The following is a 15,200-nucleotide window of genomic DNA, read 5'->3' as shown; positions in this document are numbered from 1 at the left end:
TAGCACAACATCCTCTTTCCAGTAATGGCCAACTTGGTGCTTCCAGAAATTCTACATGCCAGAAAAGACCCGCCTTCCCCAAACTGGTTCCCCTTAGCTCAGGCATGGCCAAACTTGGCCCGCCAGCTGTTTGGGGACTACAACTCCCATCATCCCTAGCTAACAGGACCAGTGGTCAGAGATGATGGGAACTGTAGTCCCAAAACAGCTGGAGGGCCAAGTTTGGCCATGCCTGCCTTAGATGTTTGTTGGGACTCCATTTCCCATCAGCCACAGCTAGCATGACAGTGGTCACAGATGATGGAAACTGTAGTCCCACCAACATTTAGAGGCAACTAGGTTGGGGAAGACTACAATACACCTCTCCCAGCAGCCCACAGCAGTTCCTAGATGCCTTTAAAATAAAATTTAAATAGCAAAGCTCCTTGGGGAGCGAGGGAGTACTTACTTTCCTTTCCCCTGCCTGTCATTTCCCTGCCCTAAAGCCCCCATCCCCTTTCCCATTTTCCTGCCACATGTAGGGGAAAGTTGTTTTTCTGCTTTGTTTACATAAACCCTACTGGCAATGGGGGGGGGGCAGCAGAAGTTCAGTGAAAAATTCTGAGAGCATGTGATGGCCTAAGAGAAAATTATATGAAAAGGATATATCAATGGTATCTAACACCGAGTAAAAATGTATAAATCTAAATCAAGTAAGTGTTGGAAATGTAAAGAGAAAGAAGGTTATTTTTATCATATGTGGTAGTCTTGTAGTAAGGTTAAAGCTTGCTGGAAAATGATATATAATGAATGGAAAAGGGTGTTTAAAATAACGTTTGTAAAAAAAAACCTAGAAGCTTTCCTTCTGGGAATTATAGGGACAGAACTACCCAAACTGTACAGAAAGATATTCATGAATACTACTATAGCACCAAGAATGTTACTTGCCCCCAAATGGAAAGAAGCAGAAGTCCCAGCAGGAAGAACTTATGGAATATGCAGAAATGGTGAAACTTACCAGAAGAATAAGAAATCAAGATAACAAACTTTTTTATAAAAGAATGGAAATGGTTTATTGACTATTTACAGACAAATTGTAAACTGGTAAGAACTTTGGCAGGATTACAGTAATAACCTGAAGTTTCATAAGAGTATATTTTTAAAGTAGATGAATAAAGGAACCAATTAAGTTAATTTGGATAGGCAGAAGATATTAAAAACAAATTTGAGGAACTGCAGAAAGAGGGAGAAAGAAGTCAAGTTTTGAAATGGTGTTGCCGAACTACAGCTTCCATCATCGCTGGCCACTGGCTGCATGTGCAGGGGCTGATGGGAACTGTAGTTCAAGCACACCTGGAGGGCCACATGTTTCCATGGAAATATACATTACCATGCAAATTCCTGCTTTTATCTATCTGCTGTTTGCATCTTTGAATGTGTTTATTGCGTCACTGAGTTCCTCTAGGCAAACTGTTTATTGAGTATCCATCTCTGATTTGCTTATACAGAGCTTGTTTGGAGATGATAAGATGTCTGCTCTTTATTGAATGCTAATCAATTGTTACCTTACGCTTTTTTGTGCCTTTCTCTGTCACCTTCATAAGTGGAAAAAGTAAAATGAAAATGCAGGTTTTTTGTAACAGAGTGCGATTTTAACTGTGCAAACCCAAATTTCCAGAACACAATTGAATCCCTCCCCCAAAATAATGATAATCTGGACGTGATCTTTAATATTTTCATGTATGCTGCCTGGCTAATGCAGTCTAAGGGAGGGTATACATTTTTACTACTACTACTGCTAATAATAATAATAATAATTAATAATGCCATCTTACCTGTTCATTAGTAGTGCGTCCCCGGGCCACTAAAACAATATGGAAACCTGTGAGACCAATGACTGGAATAAAGAACAAACCCGCCACACACATGACAGCCATACTGTATGCTAGCATTAAGGAAATTCTATACTTAAGGATGACGAAATGACTGAAGGAGAAGAAAAAATAACCTGGAATATAATCGTCCTCCATTTGGGGGCAGGAAGACCCAGTGAAACTTATTTCCCTCCATTTGTTTGTCCTCTGACAAATACCAGTCGGTGGTATTCTGCCTTTGACTACGGAGATTTTACTTAGCTTTCTTCTTAATTATCATAATTTATTATTGATAAAGGGTGCCTAAAAATACACTAAGAACTGTAGAGGAATAAAAACTATCAGGCCCTGGGCCTGCAGGCCCACAAAGAAAACAAGACACAAAAGGGAACAGAATTAGAAGGAAGAAAGGGAAAACTCTTCACTAGCTGGGAGAGAGACTGGTCTGTTTCAAAACACAACAGTAAGCCAAAGCATGGCTAAGGGTGAACGATGGAGTGTGCTAGTACGCCGAGTGCAGCTGCTTTGCAACTCGCCTTGCACTCAGCTGGAAATATGAGAAACGAACACAGGAAGCTACTTTATATTGGGTCAGACTCCTGGTCCATCTAGTTCAGTATTTCCTACACTGATGGGCAGCAGCGTTTTAGGATTTCAGATGGGAGTTTTGGGCAGCCCTACCTTGGAGATCAGAAGGTCGGCGGTTCGAATCCCCGCAACGGGGTGAGCTCCCGTTGCTCGGTCCCTGCTCCTGCCAACCTAGCAGTTCAAAAGCACGTCAAAGTGCAAGTAGATAAATAGGTACCACTCTGGCGGGAAGGTAAACGGCATTTCCGTGCGCTGCTCTGGTTCGCCGGAAGCGGCTTAGTCATGCTGGCCACATGACCCGGAAGCTGTACGCCGGCTCCCTCAGCCAATAAAGCGAGATGAGCGCCGCAACCCCAGAGTCGGCCACGACTGGACCTAATGGTCAGGGGTCCCTTTACCTTTACTTTACCTTGGAGATGCTGAGGATCGAACCTGGCACCATTTACAGGCAGTGTAGGTTCTCTAGCTTTGGGCCACAGCCTTTCTCCAGCAGAAACAGAGGAGGCCAGGAGGGCATGCATCATGCCATGTTAGCTGACAGCTGCGTAAAACATCTGCACCAGGGATGGGGAACCTAGGACCCTCCATGTGCTATTTGGGCTGCAGAACTCCCATCGTCCCCAATCACCGGCCATGCGGCTGGGGGAAGTCGTAGAACTACCATGACCGAAGGGCCAGCTGTTTGGGCAGGTCCTAAGAGAGGCCCCATCTGCCCGGTTCCTTCTGCACAGTTCTTGAACATCCCAAACACCGAAGGAAGGATACGTGATGGCTGTGGGCGCCGCCCCCAGCTTCTGCGGATGGTGTAAAACATAGATAAGCCCAAAGCTGAACACTCCAATCATGTGGGCGCTTAAGGACAGCAAGAAAAGGAAAAAATATCGGTAGTTCCTCCGTCCTATGCAGTTATTAACCCAAGGGCAGTGATGGTCAAAATCCTTGCAAAGAAATGAAGAGACACAGCATAACATACAGCTACGGAAAGAAGCAACGTTATCATAGATTCTACCCAAAATTTCCAACTTTGCTTTGCCCTGTATTTGGTTGGCAACAACAAAACCACAGAATCCAGCTGGATTGCACTATTTTGAGACTCTTGAGCTTTTCGTTATTTTTAAACTTGGTCGTAGGTCCCATTGCTTAGCAAAAAGGAACACAGAAAGCTCCCTTGCAGCGAGTCAGACCATTGGTCCATTTAGATCAGCACTGTCGACACTGACTGGCAGTGACTTTCCTGGGTTTCAGGTAGGGACACCAGGGATCGAACCTGCGGCCTTCTGCATGCAAAGCAGATGCTCCACCTCTGAGCTATGGCCTTTCCTCTCAAAGAAAGGCCCAATGAGAAAGTGGACTTCTATGGAAAGAGAAAATGCGGGTTGATTATATCTGCATCATAGTTTGGTATGTGGCAGAGTAATTACCGTATTTTTCTCTCTATAAGACGCACCAGACCACAAGACGCACCTAGTTTTTGGAGGAGGAAAACAAGAAAAAAAAAATATTCTGAATCTCAGAAGCCAGAACAACAAGAGGGATCGCTGCGCAGTGAAAGCAGCAATCCCTCTTGCTGTTCTGGCTTCTGGGATAGCTGCGCAGCTTGCATTCGCTCCATAAGACGCACACACATTTCCCCTTACTTTTTAGGAGGTTAAAAGTGAGTCTTATAGAGCAAAAAATAAGGTACCTGATGGCTTCACCCCATGCCCAGGTAGAAGGTGAATTCTCTGCCTCCCCGCAAACACCACTTTAAAGTTAAACTGCTGAAAGCAAAGCTTTCACGCTCACATTTTCCTGAACTGTACATAACTTGGTTTCTAATTTGAACAGTAGAAAGTGTGCTGTAGGGTTGTTTGTCAACAACACTAAGGTGGTGAACAGCAGTATAAAAGCAGACTTTTTCAAACCTGGGGCCCCCAAACACTACTGGACTACAACTCCCATCAGCCCCAGACAGCTTAAGCCAATGTCTAGGGATGATGGGATATGTAGTCAAAAAAAAACCCCTGGCTACCCAAGGTTGGAAGACGCTGCTCTAGATATTGCCTCATTCTGGAGCATTCATTGGTGGTTGAGATGGAAGTCATCATTCAATATTGTAACCAACTTATTTCTTCTCTCTCTCTATCTCTTAATGGTTGATAAAAAAACAAAAAACAGCAGCCATCATAGGAACATGGCAGTCTGCACTGGTGGTGGCAGCAACCCCTCTCTCCCAGCAATGCCCATGAAAAGTGGCAACTTCTGGGGCATTCTGGGAGAATTAATAATAATAATAATAATAATAATAATAATAATAGTAATAATAATAATAATAATTTATTTGTACCCTGCCCATCTGGCTGGGTTTCCCCAGCCACTCTAGGTGGCTTCCACAAAGACCAAAAATACACTCAGATGTCATACATTAAAAATTTCCCTGAACAGGGCTGCCTTAAGATGTCTTCTGAATGTCAGGTCGTTGTTTATCTCTTTGACATCTGATGGGAGGGCGTTCCACAGGGCGGGGAAATAAAGTGGTAGCCATCAGAAGGCACCTGCAAAATTTAGGCCCACTGCCTATCCCCAAATGACTGGGTACAAATGAGCTGTTGAAAACAAGCCCAACTGTTACACATGGGATCAGTGTTGAATGTAGGTCCTCATTTGGCTCAATCTTTCATTCATTACCAAACGACTGTGTGCCCCTACTGCAGGGCACTATATTGAGTCACATGCCCTACCCATTGCCATCCTTTCCAAGACAAGTTTGGTGGGACGGAGGGAGGTCTACCTGCTCAAGGGCCCACCAAAAACTGGAGCCAACTGGATGGACTTCCGGCGGATCGTGAAAGTGAAAGCAAGTGGGATCTCCTGCGTGCAGGAGAATCCAGCTTTTGAGGGGGAAAGGGGGGGTCTGCAAGGGTGATGCAGCCTCCCAAATACTCTTGGAAGGGAATTCAAGAGGCAGGGATCCCAGCACTGCCAGTTAATTTCTCCCTCGGTCGCCAAGTAACCTTCTTTTAGGAGGCGACGAGAGCGACGGGGTTGAGACGTCGGCAGTGGGAGGCCATTTCTACCTCTCAAAAGCGAAGCCCCAAACTTGCGCACAGAGCGATCCGTTCTCAAAAAGAAGGAAAACGAATTGGGACTTATAATTGGAGTTTAAAAAAGATTGATTGGAACTAATTCGAGGCGGTAAGGTGGAAAAAAGGAGGTCAGCCTTGCCGGGAATTTTATCTAGGCACAAGAGGAATTCACGGAGCGGAGAACTGTAAGTTTTGACAAGCGGAGAGTAAAGGGTATATTTATGACCCTTTCTTAGAAAACTTCCCACACAAAATGAACTGAGTTATGCTGAAATGATAAAAGGAGATTTGTGGGGAAGTGAGAGAAAAACAGCCTGAGGAGAGTCGGCTGTGAGCGCTGGGGAGTTAGTGAGACGGGATTACTTTCACTTCTAAAAGAAACTGCGCAATCTATTTTATGGTCGTTAAGATAAAGATTTGGATTAAAAATAAAGTGGCCGGTTCAAGCAACCAGGAAAGAAATAAGACGGACACCAATTTTTGCTTGGCTTCAGGAGGGGAGTCTTTAAGAATTTGGGGATTGTAAATTGGTTACGGGAGCACCCCCCCCCCTCTCCTTTGCTCTCTTTGGAGTTATAAAGAAAGAGATATAAAGTGCCATTTTGACGCTGCGGCAGGAGCTTCCTGTAGCCATTTTGTGGCAACAAAAGAACTTCTTCTCTTCGTGCTACTGTATCCAAAACTTTGGGAAGTGCTGTGTTGGAGACGTTATTGTGTGGGAGATATATTTTTTTCTCCCCCTTTTTTCTCTTCCTTGTCCCTGGAGTGAAGGATTTGAACTTTCCACCCTACTCCAGCCTGCACTTTGGGTCTTTCTATCACCGTATTGTCTTGGGATTTAATAAGGCGACCTCTGCAGGATATGGTAAGAGGTGCATGAGGGAAGCTCTTTGTACTATTTGGAATTTGGCAACAAACCCTAAGGAAATGGCCAGACAAGTGGCGAGAAGATAAAAGGAGTGTGGATTTACAGTGAACCTGGCGAGCTTCTGACCTTCTGACTCTCTGATCTCTTGACTTTCTGTCTTGACTCTCTAAGGAGTTTGGTATATTTAATTCATTTGTTGTTCCATTTGTTGCAGATAGAAAAATTTGGTTATATTTCTGAAATTTCTGAAATAATTTCTGAAATTAACGTGAAAGGGAAAAGAGTATTGGGAGTATTGGGAATTGTTTTGAATATTGGGAATTGTCTTGAGTATTACAGAAATCTAATTTAATTGAAAATTTTATTGGAAATATTTAATTTAATTGAAAAATTTATTCGAAATATCTGGAAATTTATTTGAAATATTGATATTGGAAAACCTATTTGGAACATTGATATTGATATTGAATATTGAATATTGAATACTTAAGGTGGCAGATAATTGAGAATGGCATATACACAGAAAAAAAGCGAGGGTGCAACACCAGGAGAAAGAAAGGGTTCAAGACAAGAACCAGAGTGGAAAGCAGATATTGTTAAGATGTTTACAGAATTAAAGGCGGACATAAAGGGTAGTGAGAAGAATTTAGAGAATAAATTAGGTCAAATGGAAACAAAACTGGAGCAAATGGACAATAAAATAGATGTGACAGTGAGTGAATTGAGGGACCAGATGAAGGACATTGTTAAGAAAAATACTGAGATTGTCAAAAGGACACAGAATCTAGAGGAAGGAATGAAAAGGACAAAGTCAGACATGAGAGAGATGAGGAAGGAAGAGGAGAAAATGAGAGCGGAAATATCAGAAGTAAATAGGATGCAGGATGAGGTGTGGGACGCGATTGCGATGAACCAACTTCAGCAACGGGCAACGAATCTGAGACTGAGGGCGGTGCCAGAAGCCCCAGGAGAAAAAATTAAAGAGAAATTGACGGCAGAAATTGCCCAATGGTTGGATATGAAAATAGAAGACGTGGAAAAGGCAATACAGAATGCCTTCAGGATTAAAACAAGAACAGTCAGAGCGAAAAAACTCCCAGGGGATTGCCTGATTATTTTTAAAGATAGAGAAATGAGAAATCTGATTTTGCAAAAAAACAGAGAAAAACGTTTGAACATCGACGGGAATTACATAATTTTCTTTAAAGATGTGCCGATGAGGCTTTTGAAAAAAAGGGATCAATATAGACAATTGGTTCAAACATTGAAGAAGAATGGGATTGAATTCAAATGGGAATTTCCCGAAGGCGTGTCATTTGCATATAAAGGGAAGAGGCACAGGCTGATAAAAAAGGAAGAAGTAGAAAAATTTTATAGAAGATACAAAGAGCTGACCAGGGAAGAAGAAGAGACAGAGGAACCGGGGACAGGAGGTGATGAAGGGGACTCAGCAGAGCTGGAGGAGGATGAAGAAAGAAGTAAAAGAGACAGGAGGAGGGGAAGAGGAGAAAAAAGAGAAGACGAAGAGGATATTGATAAAGACGAAGAAGAGGAAGAGAAATAAAGTAAAAATATTTAATTGGCAGACAACATGGCACTGAAACTTTGGACTTGGAATGTGAAGGGAATGAACGATAAAAAAAAGAGAAATAAATTGGGACAATATTTAAAACAAAAAAATTTGGACATTATTTGTTTACAAGAGACGCATGTTAAAAAATCACATAGAAAAATTTTGGTCAACAAAAAGTTGGGGAACGAATATATTTCATCAGATAAAAGCAAAAAGAGAGGGGTGGTTTTGTATATAAAAAGTAAATTAGAGGCACAACAACTTTTTAAAGATGAGGAAGGAAGATATATTGCAGTACAAGTCAATTGGCAGGGCGAGAAGCTGGTAGTAATCGGAGTGTATGCACCGAATGGAAGTAAAGCAGAATTTTTCAAAAGTTTGGAGGAAAAATTATTTGAATATTTGGATCAAAAAATGATAATCATGGGTGATATGAATGGAGTGGTTTCAATAGAAATGGACAGACTACGAGATAAAGAGAGAAAAAAGGAAGGGAAATTACCAAAAACCTTTTTCGATATGGTAGAAAATTGTAATTTGGTGGATATATGGAGATTGAGACACCCACTGGAAAAACAATTTACCTTCTACTCGGAGGTAAATCAATCAATGTCAAGAATTGATCAGATTTGGGTGTCCAATGAATTAACTACAAGAATGCAAAAAATTGAGATCCAACCAAAGGTATTATCAGATCACAACGCGGTAAAAGCCATTTTGAAAGGATTTGAAGAAAGATCTTATAGGTGGAGGCTGAATGAGAGTCTTTTTGATGACCAGAAAATAGTAGATAATGCTCAGAAATGTCTAAAAGACTATTTTGTAAACAATGTCAATAAGGGGACAGAAATGAGTACGGTTTGGGATGCAAGTAAAGCGGTCATGAGAGGATTCTTCATTCAACAAAATGCGATTAAGAATAAAATGAGAGAAAAAGGAAAGAAAGAGATTCTCAGACAAATAATGGAAAATGAGAAAAAATTGACTATAAGACCAAAAGATGAAAAAGTAAAACAAAGTATAAAAATACTCCAGACGCAATTCGCAATGATAATCAATAAAGAAGTAGAATGGAATATAAGAAGAATGAAACAAAAGAACTTTGAATTTGCAAATAAATCAGGGAAATGGCTGGCGTGGCAAATTAAGAAAAGGAAAGAGCAAAATATGATTAACAAAATAAAGATAGAGGATCTGGAAATTGTGAGTCAGAAAGGTATAAGGAAAGGTTTTGTGGACTTCTACCGTGAACTGTATAAAAGAAAGGAGAAAATTAATATGAAATTAATAGAGGAATATCTAGAGAAGAAAAAGGTGCAAAAAATATCGGAGAGTAATAAAAACAAATTGAACAAACCAATAGAATTAGAGGAGATCCAAATGGCAATAAAGGATTTGAAAAGCGGGAAGTCACCGGGACCAGATGGATTTAGTGCAAGATATTATAAAGAATTGAAATACACCCTGCTTGTACCATTAAGAGAAGTAATGAATAACATATTGGAAAAAGGAGAAATACCGGAGACCTGGAAAGAAGCATATATAACATTTATTCCCAAGCAAGATTCAGATTTGACACAAGTAAAGAATTATAGGCCAATCTCACTATTGAATAATGATTATAAAATGTTTGCTAGTGTACTAGCAAGCAGAATGAAAAAGATATTAAAGGAAATGATCCACAATGATCAAACAGGTTTCCTTCCCGGAAGACAGATGAAAGATAACATAAGGAATGTAATTAATGTAATAGAATATCTGTCAAGCGGGAAGGACAAACAAGCAATGTTAATATTTGTGGATGCAGAGAAGGCCTTTGATAATATTTCTTGGGAATTTATGCTAAAGAATTTAGAATATATGGATACAGGTCAAGCTTTTCTGAATGGTATAAAGGCAATATATTCAGATCAAAGAGCGAAGCTGATTGTGAATAATGTTATCACTGAAAATATTGCCATAACTAAGGGTACAAGACAAGGGTGTCCTTTGTCTCCGTTATTGTTCATCTCGGTCCTGGAAGTGTTTTTGAGATCAATAAGAGACAATGGAAATGTAAAAGGTGTAACAATAGGATGTAATGAATACAAGGTAAAAGCCTTTGCTGATGATTTGGTTTTAACTATTGAGGATCCTGAGCAAAGTATAAAAGAGGTGTTGGAAGAGATAGAACAGTTTGGTAAGGTGTCTGGTTTCAAATTAAATAGGAAAAAGACCAAAATAATGGCTAAAAACATCGACCAAGAAATAATTGAAAGAATACAGCAACAAACTGAGATGAATGTGGTTAAAAAAGTAAAATATCTAGGGATTATGTTAACACCCAGGAATATTGACCTGTATCAGAATAATTACGTACCAGAATGGAATAAAATCAAAAGGGACCTGGAGGTGTGGGGAAGAATGAAATTATCATTCTGGGGAAGAATTGCAACGATAAAGATGAGCGTGCTACCGAAACTGTTGTTTTTGTTTCAGACAATTCCAATAATCAGGGGTGTGACAATATTTAAGGAATGGCAAAGAACAATATCAAGATATATATGGCAGGGCAAGCGGCCAAGAATAAAATTTAAGATACTGACAGATGTGAAAGAAAGAGGAGGCTTTGCCCTGCCAGACTTAAAGCTGTACTATGAAGCTTCGTGTCTTTGCTGGATAAAGGAATGGATAAAATTAGAAAACACACAATTGTTGGATCTAGAAGGGTATGACAATAGATTCGGGTGGCACGCATATTTATGGTGTGAAAAGAATAGAGTGCATAGAGGTTTTGAAAACCACATCTTTAGAGGACCGCTGAATGAGGTTTGGAATAGGTATAAAAACCTTTTAGAATTCAAAACACCATACTGGTTATCACCATTGGAAATTATGAGTGTAAGAAAGGTCAATATGTCAGGGAATTGGATTACATATGAGAATTTGATGGTGAAAGAAGGTAATAAATGGAAACTAAAACCATATGAAGAAGTTAAGGAAAATGTATATGATTGGCTGCATTACCACCAGATAAATGCGATGTTTAAAAAGACAGTGTGGGAAAGAGGTTTCCAAGAAAAGCAATCGAGGTTTCAGCAGGAAATTTTGAATACTGATGTTAAAGTTCTGTCAAAAATGTATAAATTATTGCTTGAGTGGCATACGAAAGATGAGGAAGTGAAATCGGTTATGATCCAGTGGGCCAAAGATTTCGGATATAATATTCAATTTGATCAATGGGAAAAATTGTGGGAGGAGGGAATGAAATTCACTGCATGTACTACAATAAAAGAAAACGTAATGAAAATGATGTATAGATGGTACGTAACACCAGTGAAACTTGGTAAGATGTATAAAATCTGTAATAAATGTTGGAAATGCAAAGAAAAAGAGGGAACATTTTACCACATGTGGTGGGAATGTAAAAAAGTGAAATGCTTTTGGGAAATGATTTATAATGAGATGAAGAAAATGTTGAAATATACATTTATCAAGAAACCAGAAGCATTTCTACTTGGGATAGTAGGGAATGAAATTAGTAAGAAAGATGTGAAACTGTTTAGATATGCAGTGACAGCAGCAAGAATTTTGATGGCCCAGAAATGGAAGCAGGAAGAAATGCCGACCAAGGAAGAATGGAGAATGAAATTGATGGAGTATGCAGAGATGGACAAATTGACTGGAAAAATAAGGAACCAACGTGATCAGAGATTTTCCGAGGACTGGAGTAAATTTACAGAATATATCAAAACTGAATGTGAGGAGCAACTAACGCTTGTTGGCTTTCAGGAGGCTTTGTGAAAAAGACTGATAGAAATGTTGTTTAAAAAGAAAGGTTAAGATTAAGAGATATAATGTGCAATATAAATGTAAGAAATGTGAGACGTAGTGAGAGTATGGAGAATTCTCAGATAGGCTGATGGAAGTCAAAAAAGATGTTTATGTCAAAACAAATGTTAAATCTGGAAAAAATGTTTATTGGAAAGTGAATAAAAATTATTTATTAAAAAAAAAACAAAAACTGGAGCCAACTGAACGGCAGCATGCAAAATTCAGGCATGTGTGGACAGAACCAATTTATCCCGCGCACCGCTGGGAAAGGAAGACTGGTCTTGTCTTGTGCGAGTAGAACGGTTGTGGGGACTGGCTGTCTCCCGCATTTGCTATCTCGCCCCGCAGCATTTAAGTTATGCTTTCCATTGGAAGTGATTGTGAAATTTAAAACCTGGATGTGAATGAAACAAATGAATGACGACTCTTGCCTTTTAAAGGGAGCCTCTGGATTGAAACGCCAATAAAGGCTTCATTGTGACCAAGTCTCCTGGCACCAGTGTGATACATAAGCACATAGGAGTTTCACCTCGCCAAAAAGGGAGGGGAAATCAATAGACGGCTTGGTCCGATGACAAAGCTTATTGATTCAAGGTTTGTTAATGGCTCTGCTTATTCTCCTCGGTAAGCAATCAAAGCTTAATAATGTAGGAATGCTGTCTGCTACAGCAAACCAGGACGGCAAGTGATGCAAGATGGTCTGCATTATGTCTCACTCGGAAAACTGGGAGGAAAAAAGGACAGCTGGTCTCCTTGTGCTTCCTCGGGGGAAAGCTTGTAGGGCAACCTCCCCTAACCTGGATGCCCGCCAGATGTTGTTGGACTACAAGTCCCATCAGGCCCATCCAGCATGGTCAATGTTCAGGGATGATGGGTGTTGTAGTCCAGCACTTGGCCACAGTTTCCCCATCCCTGCCCAAATGGAAGGTTGGCCTCACTTCCACAGTGAGCTCCCTGCTCAGATTAGGGCTTTCTCTTGTGCAAATGGCTCTTGCAAATTCTAGTTCAACATCTTCTAGTTCAAGGGTGGACGCCCTCCAGACAGCTCGCATCCATTCCAGCCAGCATGGCCTATGTCATGGGAGTTGTAGTCTAACGTCTGGGTCTTGAAACAGGCTGAGTGAACAGGCATTGAATCCAATGCTTTTCGAATCTCGTGTCTTTTCCTGTTGCTGTGCAGGGTGGCAGAAAAAGATGGGAATTTTTTAAAAGTGCCACGTTCAAGCAGAGGCTGGAAAGGAAGTAGATTCTTTCTTTCTTTTTGAATTTAGCACTGTGGCTTATGTATCTATCATCTATCTATCTATATCTATCATCTATCATCATCTATCATCTATCATCTATCTACCTGTCATCTATCTATCTATCATCTATCATCTATCTATCTATCTATCTATCTATCTATCTATCTATCTATCTATCTCTATCTATCTATCATCTATCGTTCTATCTATCTATCTATCTATCTATCTATCTATCTATCTATCTATCATCTATTTATCTATCTATCTATCTATCTATCATCTATTGTTCTATCTATCTATCTATCTATCTATCATCTATCTATCTATCTATCTATCTATCTATCTATCATCTATCTATCTATCATCTATCATCATCTATCATCTATCATCTTTCTACCTATCATCTATCTATCTGATTCATATACCACCTTTCTGCCAAGGCACCTAAGGCAGTTTACAAGTTTAAAACATTGAAACAACTGCATTGTCTAATATGTAGAGTGACAAGAGTCATCTCAGGCCAGCTGGGAGCTGATGATGCATGTCCTCCCTGCTCTGGGCCTCCTCGCTTCTGCCTTCCCTCAGGCCACACAGGTCAGAACAGCCATATGACATCAGGTGATGGGCAGATGAGTATTCCCTCCCCCCAAAAAACCACCTGGAAGGCTGGAGGTTCTTCACCACTGGACCAGATGATCTCCACGTTCCCTTCCATTGTCATTAAGTTCAGCAGGTGTTAAGACTTCAAAAATTCTATGATAATACTTCACTAAATACAATACAATAAAGAATTATCTGGCTCCAGTATAGCACAGTGTCGACACCTGTTGAACCTTATGAGAATGTTGCTTTCTAAAATGTATAAACTAATATTAGAATGGCATACAAAAGATGAACAGGTTAAATCGGTTATGATACACTGGGTGAAGGACTTTGGACATAATATACAACTTACAGCATGTGAGAGGTTATGGAACTGGGATTTGAAGTTGACAGCATATTATACTTTGAAAGAAAATTACATTGAAATGATGTACCGTTGGCACTTCTGGTAAATTAGCTAAAATATATAAAACAAGGTAAAATACATGCTGGAAACGTAAGGAAAAAGAAGGTACCTTCTATCTCATGTGGTGGACTTGTAAAGTAGTAAAAGAATTTTGGGAGAAGGTATATAATGAACTAAGGATGTGGGTGGCGCTGTGGTCTAAACCACTGAGCCTCTTGGGCTTGCCGATCAGAAGGTCGGTGGTTCGAATCCCCACGACAGGGTGAGCTCCCGTTGCTCGATCCCAGCTCCTGCCAACCTAGCAGTTCAAAAGCACGTCAAAGTGCAAGTAGATAAATAGGAACCGCTCCGGCGGGAAGGTAAACGGCGTTTCCGTGCACTGCTCTGGTTTTGCCAGAAGCGGCTTAGTCATGCTGGCCACATGACCCAGAAAAACTGTCTGCGGACAAACATCGGCTCCCTCAGCCAGTAAAGCGAGATGAGCACTGCAACCCCAGAGTCGTTCGTGACTGGACTTAACTGTCAGGGGTCCTTTACCTTTTTAAATATAATGAACTGGAGAATTTTTTAAAAAATAACCTTTTCTAAAAAAAAACCCAAAGATTTCCTTCCAGGAATTCTAGGTACAGAAATACCAATGGATCAGAAAAGACTATTTATGTGTGCGACCACTGCTGCTCGGATGTTACTTGTCCAGAGATGGAAAGAAGACATATTCCCTACCAGGGAAGAATGGCAAATTAAACTGATGAAGTATGCCAAAATGACTGGAAGAATTAGAAATAAGGAAGACCCAAATTTTAATAAGGAATGGGGAAAACATATAATTTATCATTGTAAACAATTAATATTATTAATAGGATTGGAATGAAACTTGTGGTTTAATGTTGACCTATGGTTGTAATGGAGATTTAACAGACTGGGATTAATAGAGAAGTTGCAGGAGGAAAAAAGTTAACATAAGGACCCACAAAGGGGAGGAGGGAAGTTCAGGAGAATCTATGGAATTCTCTTTTTAATTTGTTGTTTGATAATTGTTTGTGAATTTCAAAATTAAGAAGATTTTATTTTTTAAAAAAGGAAATGTTGAAACCTGCTTAAAGGTTTGTTAGGGTTGGGTTTTTTTAATTGCTGTTAGAATTAAAATCCTGTTCCTGTTTCTCGGAGAATGAATTCTGCTCCGTTAG

General features: G+C 40.2%; 1 protein-coding gene across 1 annotated transcript in view; it reads right to left on the bottom strand.

The window, feature by feature from the left end:
* Positions 1–15,200, bottom strand: part of ZDHHC8 (zDHHC palmitoyltransferase 8) — a 146,295-nt gene that overhangs the window by 17,169 nt on the left and 113,926 nt on the right. The window contains exons 4-5 of the mRNA XM_083418269.1: positions 3,207–3,379; positions 1,815–1,917 (exon numbers count right to left, since the gene is read on the bottom strand). Coding sequence (XP_083274395.1) covers positions 1,815–1,917; positions 3,207–3,379 — 276 coding nt within the window. The remainder of the gene's footprint in view (positions 1–1,814; positions 1,918–3,206; positions 3,380–15,200) is intronic.

The sequence above is a fragment of the Podarcis tiliguerta genome, assembly GCF_965153285.1.
Source record: "Podarcis tiliguerta genome assembly, chromosome: 16".
Lineage (NCBI taxonomy): Eukaryota > Metazoa > Chordata > Lepidosauria > Squamata > Lacertidae > Podarcis > Podarcis tiliguerta.
This window is presented reverse-complemented; position numbering and strand designations above follow the sequence as displayed.